We start from the raw sequence: 16,608 nt of genomic DNA, 5'->3' as shown, positions 1-16,608 counted from the left end.
CTTGTCAGTGTGGTATGTGCACGTTTTCGCACGTTAGCCTAGCTTTTCGCCCTTTTCAAGTCAAATATAAAACAGAAGAAAAACTGTTGGTTTAAAAAAAAAAGAGGGATTATTTGTCTGCCATACACTTGGCTAACAACGCTAATTTGTCAATGCCACGGACCTTTAGAAGTCTGCAAACGTATTTTCTCACTGTGCTTAATGAACCTACTGTGGCAGAGCTCTTTCAGGAAGAATCAGCTCTCCCCTCCTGCTTAAATTACATGTTGGACACTCCCTGACAAGTGGCGTAGTGTGATCTATCTTTAGCGCTGCCCACGGGAGAAATGTTACCTAACTCTACACACTCCTCAGACTTTAGCGGGCCAAAGAAAAAAAGACTCGTCAATTTAAGCTCCTATTGATTCATTAATGGCCTTCTTTAATTGCTAGTTTTGCAGGAAAACGTGTGAATGCGAGAACACCATTATCTTAAAAGAAAAGAAAAAAGAAAGAAATAATAGATTTAAGAGATTATCTTGGTTTAGGTTCATGTTAAAAGGTTTAACGGTGGAGAAATACATGCACAGCCACAAAGACGCATACGTAACCAAGCAGCTGGACAATAGTAAACACTGCATCAAGCTGGTTAGTGGAAAGAACTGCTTGTCTGTGTGGCTCCCACCTGTTTCTGCACACAGCTGCTCCACCCAAACTCTTCTTGTCTAGTTATAGCACAAGTTTCTTTGTCTGCTTGTCATAAATAAAGATAAGGTAAAAATAAAATACCATATTTTATGGTTTAAGGGTCGGTGTGAGGGTCAAAGTGGTATAGATAGGGGTGTTTTGTCTGCGTTTCTATAATAAAGAGAACTTTATGTATAATATTTGGACTCTTGCTTTGAATGAACCAAAAATTGTAAATATGCTTCAGTGGCTTTGAGTTGTAATCCTAGTATCTACAATGGTAAAAGTGACTACATACAGTAATCACTTTTTATAACCCTAGTATCTGTGATAGTAAAAGTGACTACATACAATAATCAGTTTTTGTAACCCTAGTAGCTGTGATAGTAAAAGCGACTATATAAAATAATACCCAGTAGTTGTAACCCTAGTATCTATGATAGTAAAATTATCAGTAGTCGTAACCCTATATCCATGATAGTAAAAGTGACTACATAAAATAATTAGTAGTTGTAACCCTGGTATCTATGATGGTAAAAGTGACTTAGAGAAAAATAATCAGTAGCTGTAACTCTAGTATCTATGATAGTAAAAGTAACTACGTAAAACAATAATCAGTAGTTGTAACCGTATTTTCTATGATAGTAAATGTGACTGTATAAAATATTCAGTAGTTGTAATCCTAGTATGTATGATGGTAAAAGTGTCTACATAAAATAATAATCAGTAGTTGTAACCCTAGTATCTGTGATAGTAAAAGTGACTACATAAAATAATCAGTGGTTGTTCCTAAGCTGAAAAAGACATTGCTTGGAACCTCGCTCCATACTCATTCGTGAACGACTGAGCCTTTAGGGAATGCTCTTCACCTGTAGACTATTACAAACAGGTTTCTGGTGGGCATTCCTCAACTTTCCCAGTCTTTTGTTGCCCCTCTCCCAGCTTCTTTGGAATGTCTTGCAGACATCCACTTCAAAATGAGAGTTCATTTGCAAAAAAAACAACAACCCTAAAACCAAACAATTCATCACTTTGAACATTAAATGTCTTGCCTTTGTTGTGTATTGAATTAAATATAGCTTGAAAAATATATTCTGTTTTCATTTTACTGTAAATGGGGTTTGTAGATAGCTTGCTGTTCTGGTTGCAATGGTTGATGAATCAAAAAAAGTCACTATATGCAAGTAAATCTGTGACATTAAGCGGCAAAAAATGTAAATGTATGTAAATTGATAAAAGCAAACGAAAGCAATATGTTAATGTGTCTGAAGAGAGAGTACATAGTGTATTTTTCCAATACAACTGCTCTGAATAACCTCCCAGTCATTCTTGCAGCTGGAGGATGAACTATTTGAGGGCTTTGACAGCATTGTCTGTGCTGTTCACAGGCCACATGACATTCTGGGAGCTGAATCATGGTGGCTTATCCCCGGCCGGAGCAGCCAGTTGCTTCTTTCAGTCTTTGACAGCAGCTGCTTCGAGCCTGCCAGGCCTGTGATTCGGCCCAGTCAGATTCCACTGGAGATGAAGCAGGCATGGGGAAGAGGGAGCTATATTTAGAGTGGGGCAGGATTAAATTGCAGGGTCTTCACACCGGGAACCTTTTCTGCGCTCTGCCTTTTCTAGCCAGGACTGACTGCCAAAAGGACCTGTGGCCACGGTCTCCTTCCTCCCTCTACAGACCCTCTTGTTCACCTCGTTTCCCGTCCTGACACGCCATGGACCCCAGCGCCATCAAGGAGGAGCTGCGCCTCTTTCAGAGCACCCTGCTCCAGGACGGCCTGAAGGAGCTGCTGAATGAGAACAAATTTGTGGACTGCACCCTGAAGGTAGGTGACCGCAGCTTCCCCTGCCACCGGCTGATCATGGCCGCCTGCAGCCCTTACTTCAGGGAGATCTTCTTCACCGAGGACGGGAAGGAGGTGGAGAACACCAAAGAGGTCATCTTGGACGACGTTAACCCCTCCATCTTGGACATGATTATCCAGTACCTCTACTCCGCTGAGATTGACCTCACAGATGACAACGTTCAGGATATAATTTCCGTGGCGAACAGGTTCCAGATCCCTTCCGTCTTTACGGTGTGCGTCAACTACCTTCAGAAGAAGATATCCATAGGAAACTGTTTGGCAATTTTCAGGATGGGCCTGGTGCTCAGCTGTCCCAGGCTTGCCGTGGCCGCACGCAACTACATCGCCGACCGCTTTGAGCTCCTCTACAAGGAAGAGGAGTTCCTCAAACTCGCAGCTCATGAACTCTTCGCCGTCATCGGTGGAGACTCGCTGAACGTGGAGCGGGAGGAGCTGGTGTTTGAGGCGGTCATGTCCTGGGTGCGCTACGACAAGGAGCGCACCAAGGTCCTGAAGGATGCTTTCAACTGCATCCGCTTCCGCCTGCTCCCAGAGAAGTATTTCAAAGACAAAGTGGAGACCGATGACATCATCAAGGCCGACCCAGAGCTTCAGAAGACGATCCAGGTCATCAGGGACGCATTCAAGGGGAAACTTCCAGAGAAACCCAAGACGAAGGAGGGGGAGAAGGGGGCCGACGCGGAAGGAGGAGAGGAAGAGGAGAACCCATTCCCTGGTTTCCTGAACGACAGCCGCAGACATGGCATGTACACGCGCGACTTCATCCTCATGATCAACGACACGGCGGCGGTGGCGTACGATGTCAACGAGAACGAGTGCTTCCTGGCGGCCATGTCGGAGCAGGTGCCACGAAACCACGTCAGCCTGGCGTCAAAGAGGAACCAGCTCTATATCATCGGAGGCCTGTTTGTGGATGAGGAAAACGCGAATATGCCTCTGCAATGCTACTTCTATTTGGTGAGCAGGTTATGTGAAATCACTTGAATTAAAAAAAAAAAAAAAAAACGTCTAAAATGAATCACCTAAAGGGAAGGTTTGACATTTTCTGAAATCCTGTTGAGATGAAACGATCAATATTACGTCTGTATGTCAGGGGTCTTCAATGGTTTTCAGGCCAAGGACCCCAAAACTGATGGAGAGATTACGTGTTGTTTACGAATATACATTATTATTATAATTTTGCATTCAATATATAATACACAGGATCAAATATTCATTTCTTTATTTCAAACATGTGCAGCAGTAGGGTGTTTGAGGGGGAAATTAAAATATATATATAAAAATTGTCTAATCAACCAAAGCTTTTGCATTCCCCCCTGCAGTACCTCCTTGGGCCCACCAGGGGTCATGAGGACCCCCTGTTGAAGACCTATGTTGTATGTCAAATATGAAGCTGAGATAGCTTAGCTTAGCTTAGCATCAAGACTGGAAACAGGTTTAGCAACATATAAAGTGTATAAGTTGCAGATTTTGGTTCAACTTTCTAAAAAAATAAAAATAAAAAATAAAAAATACAAGCTACTCATCTCCGAGCTATAGTTTCATATTTAATGGACAAAAATCTTCTCAACGAACTCACATTTCCCAACGTGCCTAGTTTTTGTTACACACAGATTTGTATTTCTGAAAATAAATGCCCTCTACAATAGCTTATGGAGTATTACAGCTCATCTGAACCCTTTCTGGTCTCACTTTTAATGCCTTAGTGGAGCTCAAACCACAAATAAAAATGAGAAGTGAGATAAGACAAAGGCCTATCCGCAGTTCTTCTGCGATCAATTGACAGATTACATTCCCCCGGTTGCCCATCGGGTCTAAGCATACAGACTCTAAAGGACGTGATAAAGGCCTTGAATACCTACATTTTACAGCATAATCAATATGTGGGTATCAGGCAGTTGGAGATTTATGAGGAGGTAAAGACAAAGAGCTAATGTGTGCTAAGAGGGTGCTTTCTCCACTGTTAATGTCCCTTTTCGTTTTAAATTCCTCCTCAGCTCGATCCTCTCACGTCCGACTGGGTTGCCCTCCCACCCATGCCCTCTCCCAGGTGCCTCTTCAACATCGGAGAGAGCGAGAGCCTGCTGTTCGCCGTGGCCGGCAAGGACCTCCAGACGAACGAGTCGCTGGACTCCGTCATGTGCTACGACGTCGAGTGCGTGGTATTATTCCTCCCCCATCTCACTTTTTTGTTTCTCATCCCGTCTCTCCCACTTTTGTGACTATTTTATGTGATAATTATCTCCAGGAAATTTATTAAATAATGAACTAGTGAAGGGACCTGTGGGGTTTAAACTTAATTAATCACATTTAGAGGTTACATCACCCTCTTAATCTGTTTGGGGTATTTTTCTATTATTTGTTGGACATTTATAGGATTTGCTGCACACTAACTTAACCGAGTTTAAAACTGTCACATCCTTCAGGAAGATGAAGTGGAGCGAGACCAAGAAGCTTCCTCTGAAGATCCACGGGCATGCTGTTATCTCCCACAAAGGACTGGTCTACTGCATTGGAGGAAAGACAGATGACAAGTGAGTAAAAAGAGCCTCTCTCATTCTCCCCGGGTGAGTCGCAGCTGTTTGCGGTCCATCATCCCGCCAGCCTGCAAGGCCGCACGGCGAGCCACTGACAACAATTGCTGCGCTGGAGCCGAGAGCTGTCTCATATTGTACAATAATGATAAATGCCGCGGCTCCTGTTACGCTCAGCTCCGACTCTTTTCTCCTTTTTCTCGAGCCTGAGAGCGCAGCGTTGAACCCAAAACGCGTGCTGCGCTCTCCGATAGATATCCGGCGCACGCAGAAAGGACGATCTATAAAACTTCCACGGCGTAGCTAATAATAGGCCAATCGGTCAACTAAGTGATCTCAGCTGTCACTGGAACACTTGGCCTGTCATCAACAGGAAACAGGTGTGCTTCTCCTGCTCTAAATCTACACGGGGGCGGAAAAAACAGAACGTGTGAACCATCAACGGAGCGTCTCGGCTGACAATTAACAATCAGCACTTTTCTGAAGAGATAAAAAAATCTAAATCTTCAGCATAGACACACGCATACTTAAATGTTTAAATTATGAGTCAAGCTCCAAAAATAGCCGCATTCCCTTCGCAGTTGTTTTCATTAGATCCTTCCTTCCTGCTAAACTGACATGTCTGTCAAACTCCAGTCAGTGAAGGTGAAGGTTTCACCATATCTTGTTTGAGGAAATTCAAAGTGGAATGTGCTAGAGTGTACACTGTAATTTGAACAGGTGTTTAAAATGCATTTTTCTTTCCCCTTCCTTTAAATGAATGTGCCAGTAAAAAAGCTTAACAAACTTAATTTGTTGATATTCTTGCCAAATATACTAAATCTCATTACAAGGAAGGAGTGCTGTGCCTCCTTTAAGAACCTGTGAAAAAATCCCAAATTAAAAGCAAGAAAAAATTAATTAAACTATAAAAAAATAGTTTATTATTGTGGAATGTTTGCCCACTAGGAGTGCTATTGAGCAAACATTTTTATGTTTGCTATACTATACTACGGACAAATCTAAACAATTCTGAACTTTGAAAATGAAGCCCGAAGTGGGCGGAGCTCATGTTTGCCATGTTGGATGAGCTTTACTACGCCCCCCACACTCGGATATTCCAAATATGGACGTGGGGAAGTTGTGTCGGACGTTGAGATCCACCCACCCAACTCTCCGCTACCTGTTAGCCCAGGCTACCGCCTGTCACTCAAAGTGAGAATGCCCTTAATTATGCAGAATTTTAAGCCTTAATAAAACAATAAACAATTTGCTTCCTTTTGGAGCCTCAAGTGGCCACTTGATGAACTGCATTTTTTTTTTTTTTTGCACTTCTGCACGAGGTTCACTATTCAGACATAGAGGTACTGATCATCTTTCACTAGCATGCAGCTTTTAATGCTAATGCTTCGATTCCACCAATTTCCTTTTCGATGCGATACTGAGTAAAATTTAGGCTGGTATCAGCGATACTGATCCAATACCAATAGGGAATAAGTAAAATAATAAAACCATTAAAATAACGTATAACTTAACTTTTCACTGTGTTCCTACATTACCTTGAATGACTGAAGTATTGAAAGTATCGATATTTCAGAATTGATTTTAGAGCATAAAGACCTGGTATCAGAAGTATCGATATTTCGGTATCGATCCGCACATCACTTACCGAAGCAATCCTTCACAAATGACACTTAAATATTACAGTTGAAGATCTCGTGTACTCTCCCTTCCCCCCCACAGCAAGGCCCTCAACAAGATGTTCGCGTACAACCACAAGCAGTGCGAGTGGAGGGAGATGGCGGCCATGAAGACGCCCCGGGCCATGTTCGGCGCTGTCGTCCACAACGGCAAGATCGTGGTGGCCGGTGGAGTCAACGAGGAAGGCCTCACCGCCACGTGTGAAGCTTATGACTTTGCAGCAAACAAGTATGAATCACAGCATTATCATATCAGACCTTTGGGGTCTAAAGTGTTCTATATTACATGAAAAAAAGAGGTTCATAATGGCACCTTCCCCAGTGAGTGTATCACTGATGAGCTCATGTTTAATTTTATAATATCCCACACCCAAATGGCTGCCAGCTAACCAGCTCCTGTTATCTAACAGATTTAGCTGGCTGAATATTAATCCGCATAGATAGCCAGCTACATTGGTAGCATGCGACACTTTGTGAGGCTCGCTAAAGAAATATGTATCTTATTCTGTATGTATCTTTATTTTTCTATTATATATTTTACCGTTTCATCATTTTGTCTTCCATACACCACATCTTTATCCTTACAGAGACGTATAGCTGACCTTTTCCCTTAATGTTGCATCTCCTCAGGTGGGAGCCCTTTTCAGAGTTTCCTCAAGAGAGGAGCTCTATCAACCTGGTGAGCAGCGCCGGCTCCCTGTACGCTGTGGGCGGCTTCGCTATGGTTCAGATGGAGAACAAGGAGGTGGCTCCCACAGAGGTCACGGACGTTTGGCAGTAAGTCTTAGCTCCGAGTGGTCTGAGGCTCATTCTCTTGGTAGCGTGTGCTCCCGTTAAAGACCATATACTCAGCAGGGGTGCTCTTGCATCAGAGTTTTCCTCAATCATTCAATAAAAAATAAAAATACGTATTGGCTGTTGTAAAACATCCCCAGATAAATACAAGTATCAGAGACTTTACAGCTTGTTCCAAAATATGTATGACCTCCCCAAGCCATGACGCACACACAATAAACCCACAATAAACAGCTGTCTGTGGTTCTGATGCAGTGGTAGAGATCCATTCGAAAGAAGTCTGACAGCCCCTTAGAGCATAGGTCTTCAACAGGGGGCCCGCGACCCCTATAGGGTCCACAGAGGTACTGCAGGAGGGTCACAAAGTCTTTGGTTGATTAGACATTTTATATATCTATATATATACTTTTTTTTTAAAAAAAAAATGCCCCCATTTTCACATTAAACATTGTCCATTCACCTGATTAATTTCTCCTAGTATAAAATAAATATCCAAAAACTTTAACAATTATATTAATTCTTAGATGTTGCTTGATGCCCGCATTTTTTTTCCTTTTTTTTTTTTTTTTTTTTTTTTTTTTTTTTTGTTTTTTACCTTCAGTAGTGCCCTGATATCAGAGTATTTACACAAAATTCCTGAGATACTTGGAATTTCTGGCTCTCTTTCGGCCATCTTGATTTTGAGTAAAAACAAGGAAGTAGTCGAGTGATGCAGTGTGGAGTGATGCACAAGCGTCGACTGTGTTGGTTGATGTGCACTTACACTATAGTAACCACGATGCATGAAAGGGTTAAATACACATTAACATGAATCTAAGATATTTTAGTAAAAGGATAAGGGATAGTTTAATATTGAATACAATATGATAATAATAATAATAATAATAATAATAATAATATATTGATAAATACCACTAGTTTAATATAGAACACATATAGTAGGTAGGGGGTCTCTACTTAATCTCTCCATCTGTTTGGGGGTCCTTGGCTTGAAAAACCTCTGCACTATGAGTTTTGTTGTTTGCGTTGTTTTATTGATGTGACTCTATACCTTTGTTCTTGTTAGGTATGAGGAAGATAAGAAGCAGTGGAGCGGCATGCTGAGGGAGATGCGTTATGCTGCTGGTTCCTCCTGTGTGTCTATCCGCCTCAATGCTGCCAGGATGCCCAAACTGTAGACAGAACCATTTTCTTTCTTTCTTTCTTTCTTTCTTTCTTTCTTTCTTTCTTTCTTTCTTTAACACCCTCCCCTGACACCACCCACCCCTCCTCCCCCAGCGAGATACCCCCCGAGGCCCCTCATCGCCTCCACTTGGATTTCTGTTTGTCGAGTTGATCTTTGACATTAATTTCTCTCTGAACTCCGATGATTTTTATCTGCACGATAAACACTCGCTTCTGCTGCCGCTTCAAAGACTGCTCCATCCCGACAGTATTAAAAAAAAAAAAGTGAAAAAAAAAAAAAAATCCCACACACACACACACATCTCAGTTTAGACCGATCTCTAAAGCTCTGTTTACATCATTTCTAGCTCTTTTGTAAAATAAACATTTTTAAACTTCTATCCGTCTTTTGATTTCGGTATCTTTTACTGGAAAAGTGACATTGCAGAGGCGGTCAGCATGTTTGGGAGGGAGCTCTCCTGTGCTTTTAGGTAAACAAGGAAGTGTAGCTGGGTTCAACAGATGTGGCCTTGACACAGTAATAAAGTCACTGATGAGCGTCAACTAGGCGCAGGTATTGGCAAGGACTTCACGATACGATACATATCATGATACTCGAGTCACGATATGATACATTATTGCAATATGTTGCAATATTCTACAGAGTTCACTGAGAAATTTTAAATGCAGCTTAAATTAGACATTATATATATAGATGAACATCAGATGACTTCAGTGATAATAATCAATTGGACAAATTTAGTCAAAAAACAATATTAATCCAAATGATCTATTGTTTTGGGTTAATGTTCAACCCAAAACACAACTTTTTCTCTTTTTTTTTCTTTAAATCGATATTAAGACATTCAAAATCGATATTGTATTGGAAGAAAAAATATCGTGATATATTGCCATATCGATAATTTTTTTGTTTGGGCAATGTTACTCATGCAGATGTGATAACACCAGGAAGGAATCAGTCGTGTTGCAATCAAAAAGTGAATCTTGATTTGTTATGATATTTGTGTTAAAGCTACTACTTTTTTACAATACACATTAACATGAATCCAACATATTTTAGTAAAGGGACAAGGGATATTTTAATATTGAATGCAAAATGATGATAACAATAATATATATTTATAAATAGGGGTCCTTGCCCTGAAAAACACTGAAGACCCCTGATTTAGTAACTAGAGTTTAGTTACTCCAAAACTGAATGAATGAGTAGAAACAGAATGAATGACTCCTTGCTAAGAGCAAATATATACATATATATGCACTCGACTACATTTTTCTCGCAGTGAGAGTAACAATGTGCACATTTATAACTGAATCTTGCACAACACAAGCTTCATTATCAGCAATGGTATGTTTTTGTTGGACCTAGATAAATATGTGCCATTGACAGCAGTGACTCACTGTCACTGGCCGTTGACAAGTGTGATTTGAAGTGAAATAAAACTGTACATGAGGCCACATTTCATTCTTTATAAGGAAGGAGTTGAACGTATTGCAGCTCTAATGAATGCTTTCCTGGACAGCCCTCCTCCCACCCTCTCCCTTTTTTGTCCTGTTAATCACCTGAAACCCGATCAGCGCAAACAAAACGACCCTTGAGCTTTATCAGCCTAAGCCTGACACCAGGAAGCTGGTGAACGTGGCTGAGGGTGAAGCGCACAACTCCAGACATTAATACAACAACCCGCCGGAGTTTCCCCTCTGGGTGTGGAAGACCGGAAAGCAGGAGTAGGAGGAGAAACGAGGGAGGAATGAATGAGAAAACAGAGATAAAACACCGCCTCGGATGCAGTGCACGCTGATGAGGACGCTGCAACTACAGGGTGAGTCTAAAAAAAATAATAATCTGCTTTTCAAACTTTGCGAGACTTTAGGAGGATATTGTATTTTTCCACAATGAAATTATTTCACTCACACACGAGGTTCCTGCCTTATAAAATTTGATTTACATGACGTGCAGATGACACCTCACACATCTCACATTCTTGGTGAGAGCAGATTGCACAGGCGGCATTATAGGAAGCCAAGATGCCATAGGCGCTATCACATCCCGAGGAGCTTTCAGGGAGCAGACGAGGGAAGTAGACTCTTGTTTGCTCCTTTCCCACTGAGTTTCCCTGATTGTTTGCTTCTTACCTAGCCTGCTCACCTCTGGGCTTCTCCTCCTGCTCTCTTCTCCCTACCTCCAGCGGTAATTGCAGCAGACAGTGAAATGACAGCTGAGGGAAGAGGAGAGATTATTTGCTCGTACCCTATTTATTTTTATTTACATTTTGTCTCTCACACACCAAACACTGTATTTATTACCATTTGAATACAGTAGTGAATCAATTTATTTATTCAGCGAAAAGCTTCTAGTGAGGATCTAGGGGCTGTCAGCAGCAGGCATCCGGTTCTCAAGAAAAAGTATTTGGAGGAGATGGAAAAAAAAAAACAGATCTACAATTATTTAAAATTATATAATCCAGTTAATTTGTACAATAGTAACCTCTGGAGACCCTGCGTCCTCATATGGGGCCGTTAAGTTGTAGGTCATAGGTCTTCAACAGGGGGTCCGCGATTTCTAGGGTCTCCGCCGAAGTACTGCAGATGGGGGGTTGCAAAATCTTTGGTTGATTAGACACTGTTTTCCCCCTCAAACACCCTACTGTTGCGCATGTTTGAAACAAGAAAAAAAAAAAAGAATATTTGAACTTGTGTATTATTTGAATAGCTTAATACTGAATGCAAAGTAAAATAATGATGTATATTTATAAATAGCACTAGGCTGATTTTAACATAGAACACATATAGTATGTAGGTCAATCTCTCCATCAATTTGGGGCGTCATTGGCCTGAAAAAGTTGAAGATCCCTGTTGTAGGTTTTATTCTGCTTCATATAAACCCGTTGTCCTCATAAGTGGATGCTTTAGTCTGCCATCTAGTGTTAGCAAAGGGTCAATACACTAGTTGGTGAAAACATCAAAACATTAGCGAACATTTCATGGGGTTAATTCTACAAAAGTGGATGGAACAAAACCCCACTAAACTTATTTATTTATGCTTTTTAACGTTTCTAGTTTGATATAATGCGCAAATTTAATAACATTTTATCAGTAACAATGAGCTACAATGTCTTTACTTGGTAAGTACTATTTGAGGATGTTGGGACTTCATTGTTCGCATTTCTGGTTTTGCTCAGCCGTGTTACCAAGTATTAAAATAAACAGTTCATATTTTGTCACACACTGGTGACTACTTTATTATAATATAATATAATATAATATAATATAATATAATATAATATAATATAATATAAGTAATGAAATAATCCCAGTGTCCACATATGAGAACTTTGATTTTATCAAAAACTACGACTTCCCGTTCAAAGATGATGCTTAGTTTTTACACGTCTTAGGTCCTACTAATCCCAACTACCTCGTAGAAATTAAAAATGCAGACCAAATAAAAGCTCAGGTCTAAATGTGCATCATGTGCCTGACATGTGCCTAATATCAATACCAAGTGTTAGTGGCTAAGGGAACTACTTTCTTTGGATGAGGTGGAGGAGACCAAAAATGGAGCTAAAACAAAAGTCCAATAAATAAAAGGTGTAATTATACATCATTGTCTTTTTCTTGTAGATTTGGTTTGTGAAAGTGTTTCTCATCGTCAACAGGACTCAGCCATGGCCAGCACCATGTACTACGGAGATTATCACAACTGCACTGACGTGGACTGGGTGGTGAAGCGCTACTACTTGCCTTTCGCCTACGGCACCATCTTCATCGTGGGCCTGGTGGGGAACGTGATCTCCATCAGCATTTACGTGACCAAGCTGCGACCCTTCAAGAGCAGCAGCATCATCATGATCAACCTGGCGGCCACCGACCTCCTGTACGTCCTCAGCATGCCCTTCCTGGTTTACTACTACACCAACGGGGACTCGTGGACGCTCGGCGACTTCATGTGCCGCTTCGTGCGCTTCGGCTTTCACTTCAACCTTTACGGGAGCATCCTCTTTCTGACCTGTTTGGCAATTTTCCGCTACGTGGTGGTGATCAAGCCGTTGTGGGCAGCACAGGTGCAGCGGAAATTATGGGGCATTGCTGCGTGCTCGGCCGTCTGGGTCATTGCCGCAGCAGAGATCACACCAATGCTGACTATGATATCCATGGAAGTGCAGAACAACAAGACCTACTGCTTGGACTTTGCGAGCACCATACCCGTCAGCGACGTGCGTTGGTACGGGTGGCTGCTCACCGCGCTCGGGTTTGTGCTCCCCCTAGTGGTGGTGTTCATGTGCTACATCGGGATAGTGAAGCAGTTGACGAAAGGGCCCCCCGTGACCAGCCCCTGCCGGAAGCGAGCGCGACGCGTGACTGTTCTCATCCTGGTGGTGTTCGTCGTGTGCTTCCTGCCGTACCACATCTTAAGGGTGCTGAGGATAGAAACTCGATGGAACCCAGAGACGTCGTGTATAATGGAGCGCACCGTGCATGCCGCGTATATTATCTCCAGGCCTCTGGCTGCAGTCAACACCTTTTTTAACCTGGCCTTGTACACCCTTTCAGGTGATCAGTTCAGGAGGGCTTTTGTTAGCACTTTTTACCGGGAGTCCTGGTTGATCAAAGCCAGGTCTCTGTTCAACGTGGCCACAGTTAGCAAAACAGTCAGTGACCAACCTGCTGCATGACAGCTGCAGCACGATATGGTTTCTTTACTGCGTCCCTCCCCTTTACTGTAGGTTTGTTTTAGACGTATACCCTCATGGTATGTAAATAAGAAACGACTAAAGGTTAAAGCTGTGACATTTGTGTGCATGCGTCTCTTTCTCTTACTGGAACTCCCGAGTGTGTTTTTACCCGAACAACAATGGATTCCTTTGTTTGCAGCAACAACAATAGTTTCACTCTGTAGTCATAAAATGTGGAATTAAGTATTTGCATTTCTAAGCTTTTCCCTTTCCCGTAAGGAACCGTGAAGGTAACTGAACCTCTGCATTGATTTTATTCCTGGTGACACTTTGATATTTCCTCCAGCTCCACCATTAGTTTAATAGTTTTGCCTTTTAAATTAGATGAAGTTTCTCCACATTCGTTTTTTCTATATTTGGATGAATTGTTACTATGTGCGGGTCCCTTAACTTTTCATCTGACACACTTATGTTTGTTTGATGATTGTGACCTAAATAACGGCATTTATCAGATGTGTTTCTAGTTCTCATTAGCTTACATTAATTTTTCACATGCAATGTAAGATAATACACCAGCTCATATCCTAACTGTGAATGAAACTCAATCCGAGCACAACACTGGTTTTTATCACATTTTGACAGGTGCCAAACCTGTGAGAAGTTACGTTGTTACGTCGTCACATTTAATGGATTGTGTTACCTTGTACGTCCGTGTTACTGCATTGTACTCATGATGCACATGTGAATGATAAATTAAAATTTTCATAATAGAGAAAAACGACTGTGTTACTGTGTCTGACTAAGCCCGCTTACAAAAAAGTACAATGTCTCAGTGGTCGACAACAGGCCATATTGAGTGGGAACAGCTCCTCAAAAGTGAAGCCAAAGCATGTGCAGCTCCCTCTGGTGGCTGGAGGCTGCAGTATAGGTCATAAGCCCCGCCCCCTCCATGTTTCCATGTTAGTGAATGGGAGCAGGAATGAAAGCTAGTTATTCTAAAGCTATAATAACAGGATGGAACATCATGAAGATCGACAACTGTTAAAGTAGTCCCCTAAGAACGTCACAAAATCCAAAATAACCTACTAAATGAGTAGTTATGCTAATCAGTCTGAAGGATCTGAGGGATCTTTGCTTTTTTTTTATTGATTTTTTTTTTTTGTGAGACTTCCAGTGAATTTATAGTGATGGCTTCCAGCCCTCAAGACCTACTTCCTCATTTGTAAGTGTGTGGGGAGTGGTTAATTAGTAGTGATGGCTGACACATGAATCAATGTGATTACTAACCTGTACCTGCAGGCGTCTAAGCAGTCTCCCTCTGCTTTGGTTTGGCTTGGTTGAACTTATCTTGTGTTCCTCTATTCCAGCTCAAACACACACACACTACAAACGTGACTTATTTACTGACTGTATATCTGATTTAGACCAACACGATAAATTTAAGTGAGCTCTGTGAGGGAGAACGTCGGCTGTCAGAACCTGTTATTGAGCTTTAAAAAAAGTGCTAAAAGTAATAGACCCATTCATGGCCACTGTGACATCATGACATTAGCTGGAGGCAAAACAGAGGGAAGCTGGACGAACACTGTCACTTTCAACCATGAAAATGACATATTGCTGTGTTTCTGGGGGCCAAAACCAAAAACTCAAAAACACTAACTTGAAGTTTTATCACATACCAGCCACTGCCAGTCGTAGATGACTTTGGTTTGGCTTTGGTTATCAACAATGAGCACCCTTCATATCAGCTCAGATTAATATTTAATGCATCAACAGTTTCACTTGTTAAGAATAAATTATGACTGAAATTACATTAGGTTAAGCATTATTTGGAGGATTCTCGTTACATGCTAAACAACATTAGTTGTGTGTTTCAGGGGTGTCCAAGCTGGAGTTGCATTTACTACGTTACCCTCCACAGTGGTTCCACTTACTTCTCGTAATATTTTTGTAGGAGAGGCTTCACTTGACAAAGACAGACCAGACTACGTCCCCTCTGTGTCCTCCTTTGGTCAAATCGTCCATCCAGTTAGCGAGAGTGTAGGGGTCGTATCAGGGAGAATCAGTTTTTTAAAATAACAGTCATGGTCTCTGGGGGTTGCGTTTATTCAAATATTCTCTAAAGTATATGTTTTACTCGTCCATTCTTGCCAAAACAGTCCACTGAAATATGCTAACCACTGTTTACAAGCTACAGATGTTTTGCCTCCAGTTAAGCCCCGCCCCTAAAAAAAAAAGTCACATTCTTTACAAACCGTGAAGGGGTCAATACTCGGAAGTAGTGGCCTACATTTTTGCAATATAGTGTCGCCCGTGTCCCCTGAATACTGTGCTCACTTAGTCCAATAAGAGGAAGTCCATTTTTAGTACATTTTCCCTTATTTCATCTTATTTCAGAAAATGTATACTTTAAAACAACAGAGCAATGACATCAATTTACGGCCTGACAACACCCTCCTCCAGATACCGATAGGAGACATCATCAACTCTGAGATGTCAGTGCTTTGTACACATGTTCGCCTTATGTGTGAGCTACACTTACATATATTTATATATCTCTGTAAAACCAACGAACGCAAATATTTCGTGAGAAACGTCCATTTGGCGTCAGTGATGCAAACCACCCAGAACAAACTGTCCTTCCCTGGATTGAGGAACCTTTTACAATATTTGTCTATCACTGGCTGCAAGCTGGTTTGCCTTGGATACCGTGTGCCACTCTGCTGTTCATGATTTACGGCTGAAAGGTGTGATGTATGTACACAAATATGCATGTTTACGCAAGAAAGCACAACCTGGAGTTGTCACCACATCCTTGCATAAGTTTGATAGAATAGAGACTATAGGAGGGAATGGAAAGACTATTTTAGCAGTTTTGCCGAAAACAATATTAATACTAAGCAACATCTCAGTATGTGTGTGTGTATTGTGCGTGCAAATGTGTTGGAATGTTTTTTTCCCCCAACCGTATTGGAAATGGAACATCGATGGGGTTGTGTATTTTGTGAGTTTAGTGAGCAAAAAAAAAAAAAAAAAAAAAAAAAAAAAAGAGGCAAGCCGCTGGGTTTCTTCTATTTTCTGCTGCGCCAGAGTCATGGCCAATTGAACTTTAAATGATCAATTTGGAAGCGAAGAGCCCCGTGATCAATGCCCTAATGGTGGAAATACAAGTGTTCGGCCCCTGTAACACACGAGTGCTGAA

General features: G+C 41.6%; 2 protein-coding genes across 2 annotated transcripts; both read left to right on the top strand.

Moving 5' to 3' along the window:
- Positions 1-2,267: 2,267 nt before the first annotated feature.
- LOC125000787 (kelch-like protein 41b) lies at positions 2,268-9,012 on the top strand. The gene is made up of 6 exons (XM_047576470.1): positions 2,268-3,494; positions 4,535-4,692; positions 4,964-5,071; positions 6,794-6,979; positions 7,381-7,527; positions 8,612-9,012. Exons 1-6 carry the CDS (start codon positions 2,385-2,387, stop codon positions 8,721-8,723), a joined length of 1,821 nt encoding a protein of 606 aa, XP_047432426.1. The 5' UTR covers positions 2,268-2,384; the 3' UTR covers positions 8,724-9,012.
- A 156-nt stretch (positions 9,013-9,168) lies between these two features.
- On the top strand, positions 9,169-14,164 carry LOC125000807 (2-oxoglutarate receptor 1-like). The gene is made up of 2 exons (XM_047576493.1): positions 9,169-10,553; positions 12,390-14,164. The coding sequence occupies exon 2, from the start codon at positions 12,399-12,401 to the stop codon at positions 13,404-13,406; it is 1,008 nt and encodes a 335-aa protein (XP_047432449.1). The 5' UTR covers positions 9,169-10,553; positions 12,390-12,398; the 3' UTR covers positions 13,407-14,164.
- Positions 14,165-16,608: the final 2,444 nt, after the last annotated feature.

This window comes from Mugil cephalus, chromosome 23 (assembly GCF_022458985.1).
Source record: "Mugil cephalus isolate CIBA_MC_2020 chromosome 23, CIBA_Mcephalus_1.1, whole genome shotgun sequence".
In the NCBI taxonomy this organism is placed as follows: Eukaryota; Metazoa; Chordata; class Actinopteri; order Mugiliformes; family Mugilidae; genus Mugil; species Mugil cephalus.
This window is presented reverse-complemented; position numbering and strand designations above follow the sequence as displayed.

Excerpts from the sequence above, each read along its gene's own strand:
- LOC125000787 (XM_047576470.1), top strand. The coding sequence starts at position 2,385 with ATGGACCCCAGCGCCATCAAGGAGGAGCTGCGCCTCTTTCAGAGCACC. Across the intron at positions 3,495-4,534 it reads TGCAATGCTACTTCTATTTG|CTCGATCCTCTCACGTCCGA; the intron begins GTGAGCAGGTTA and ends ATTCCTCCTCAG. Across the intron at positions 6,980-7,380 it reads TATGACTTTGCAGCAAACAA|GTGGGAGCCCTTTTCAGAGT; the intron begins GTATGAATCACA and ends GCATCTCCTCAG.
- LOC125000807 (XM_047576493.1), top strand. The coding sequence starts at position 12,399 with ATGGCCAGCACCATGTACTACGGAGATTATCACAACTGCACTGACGTG.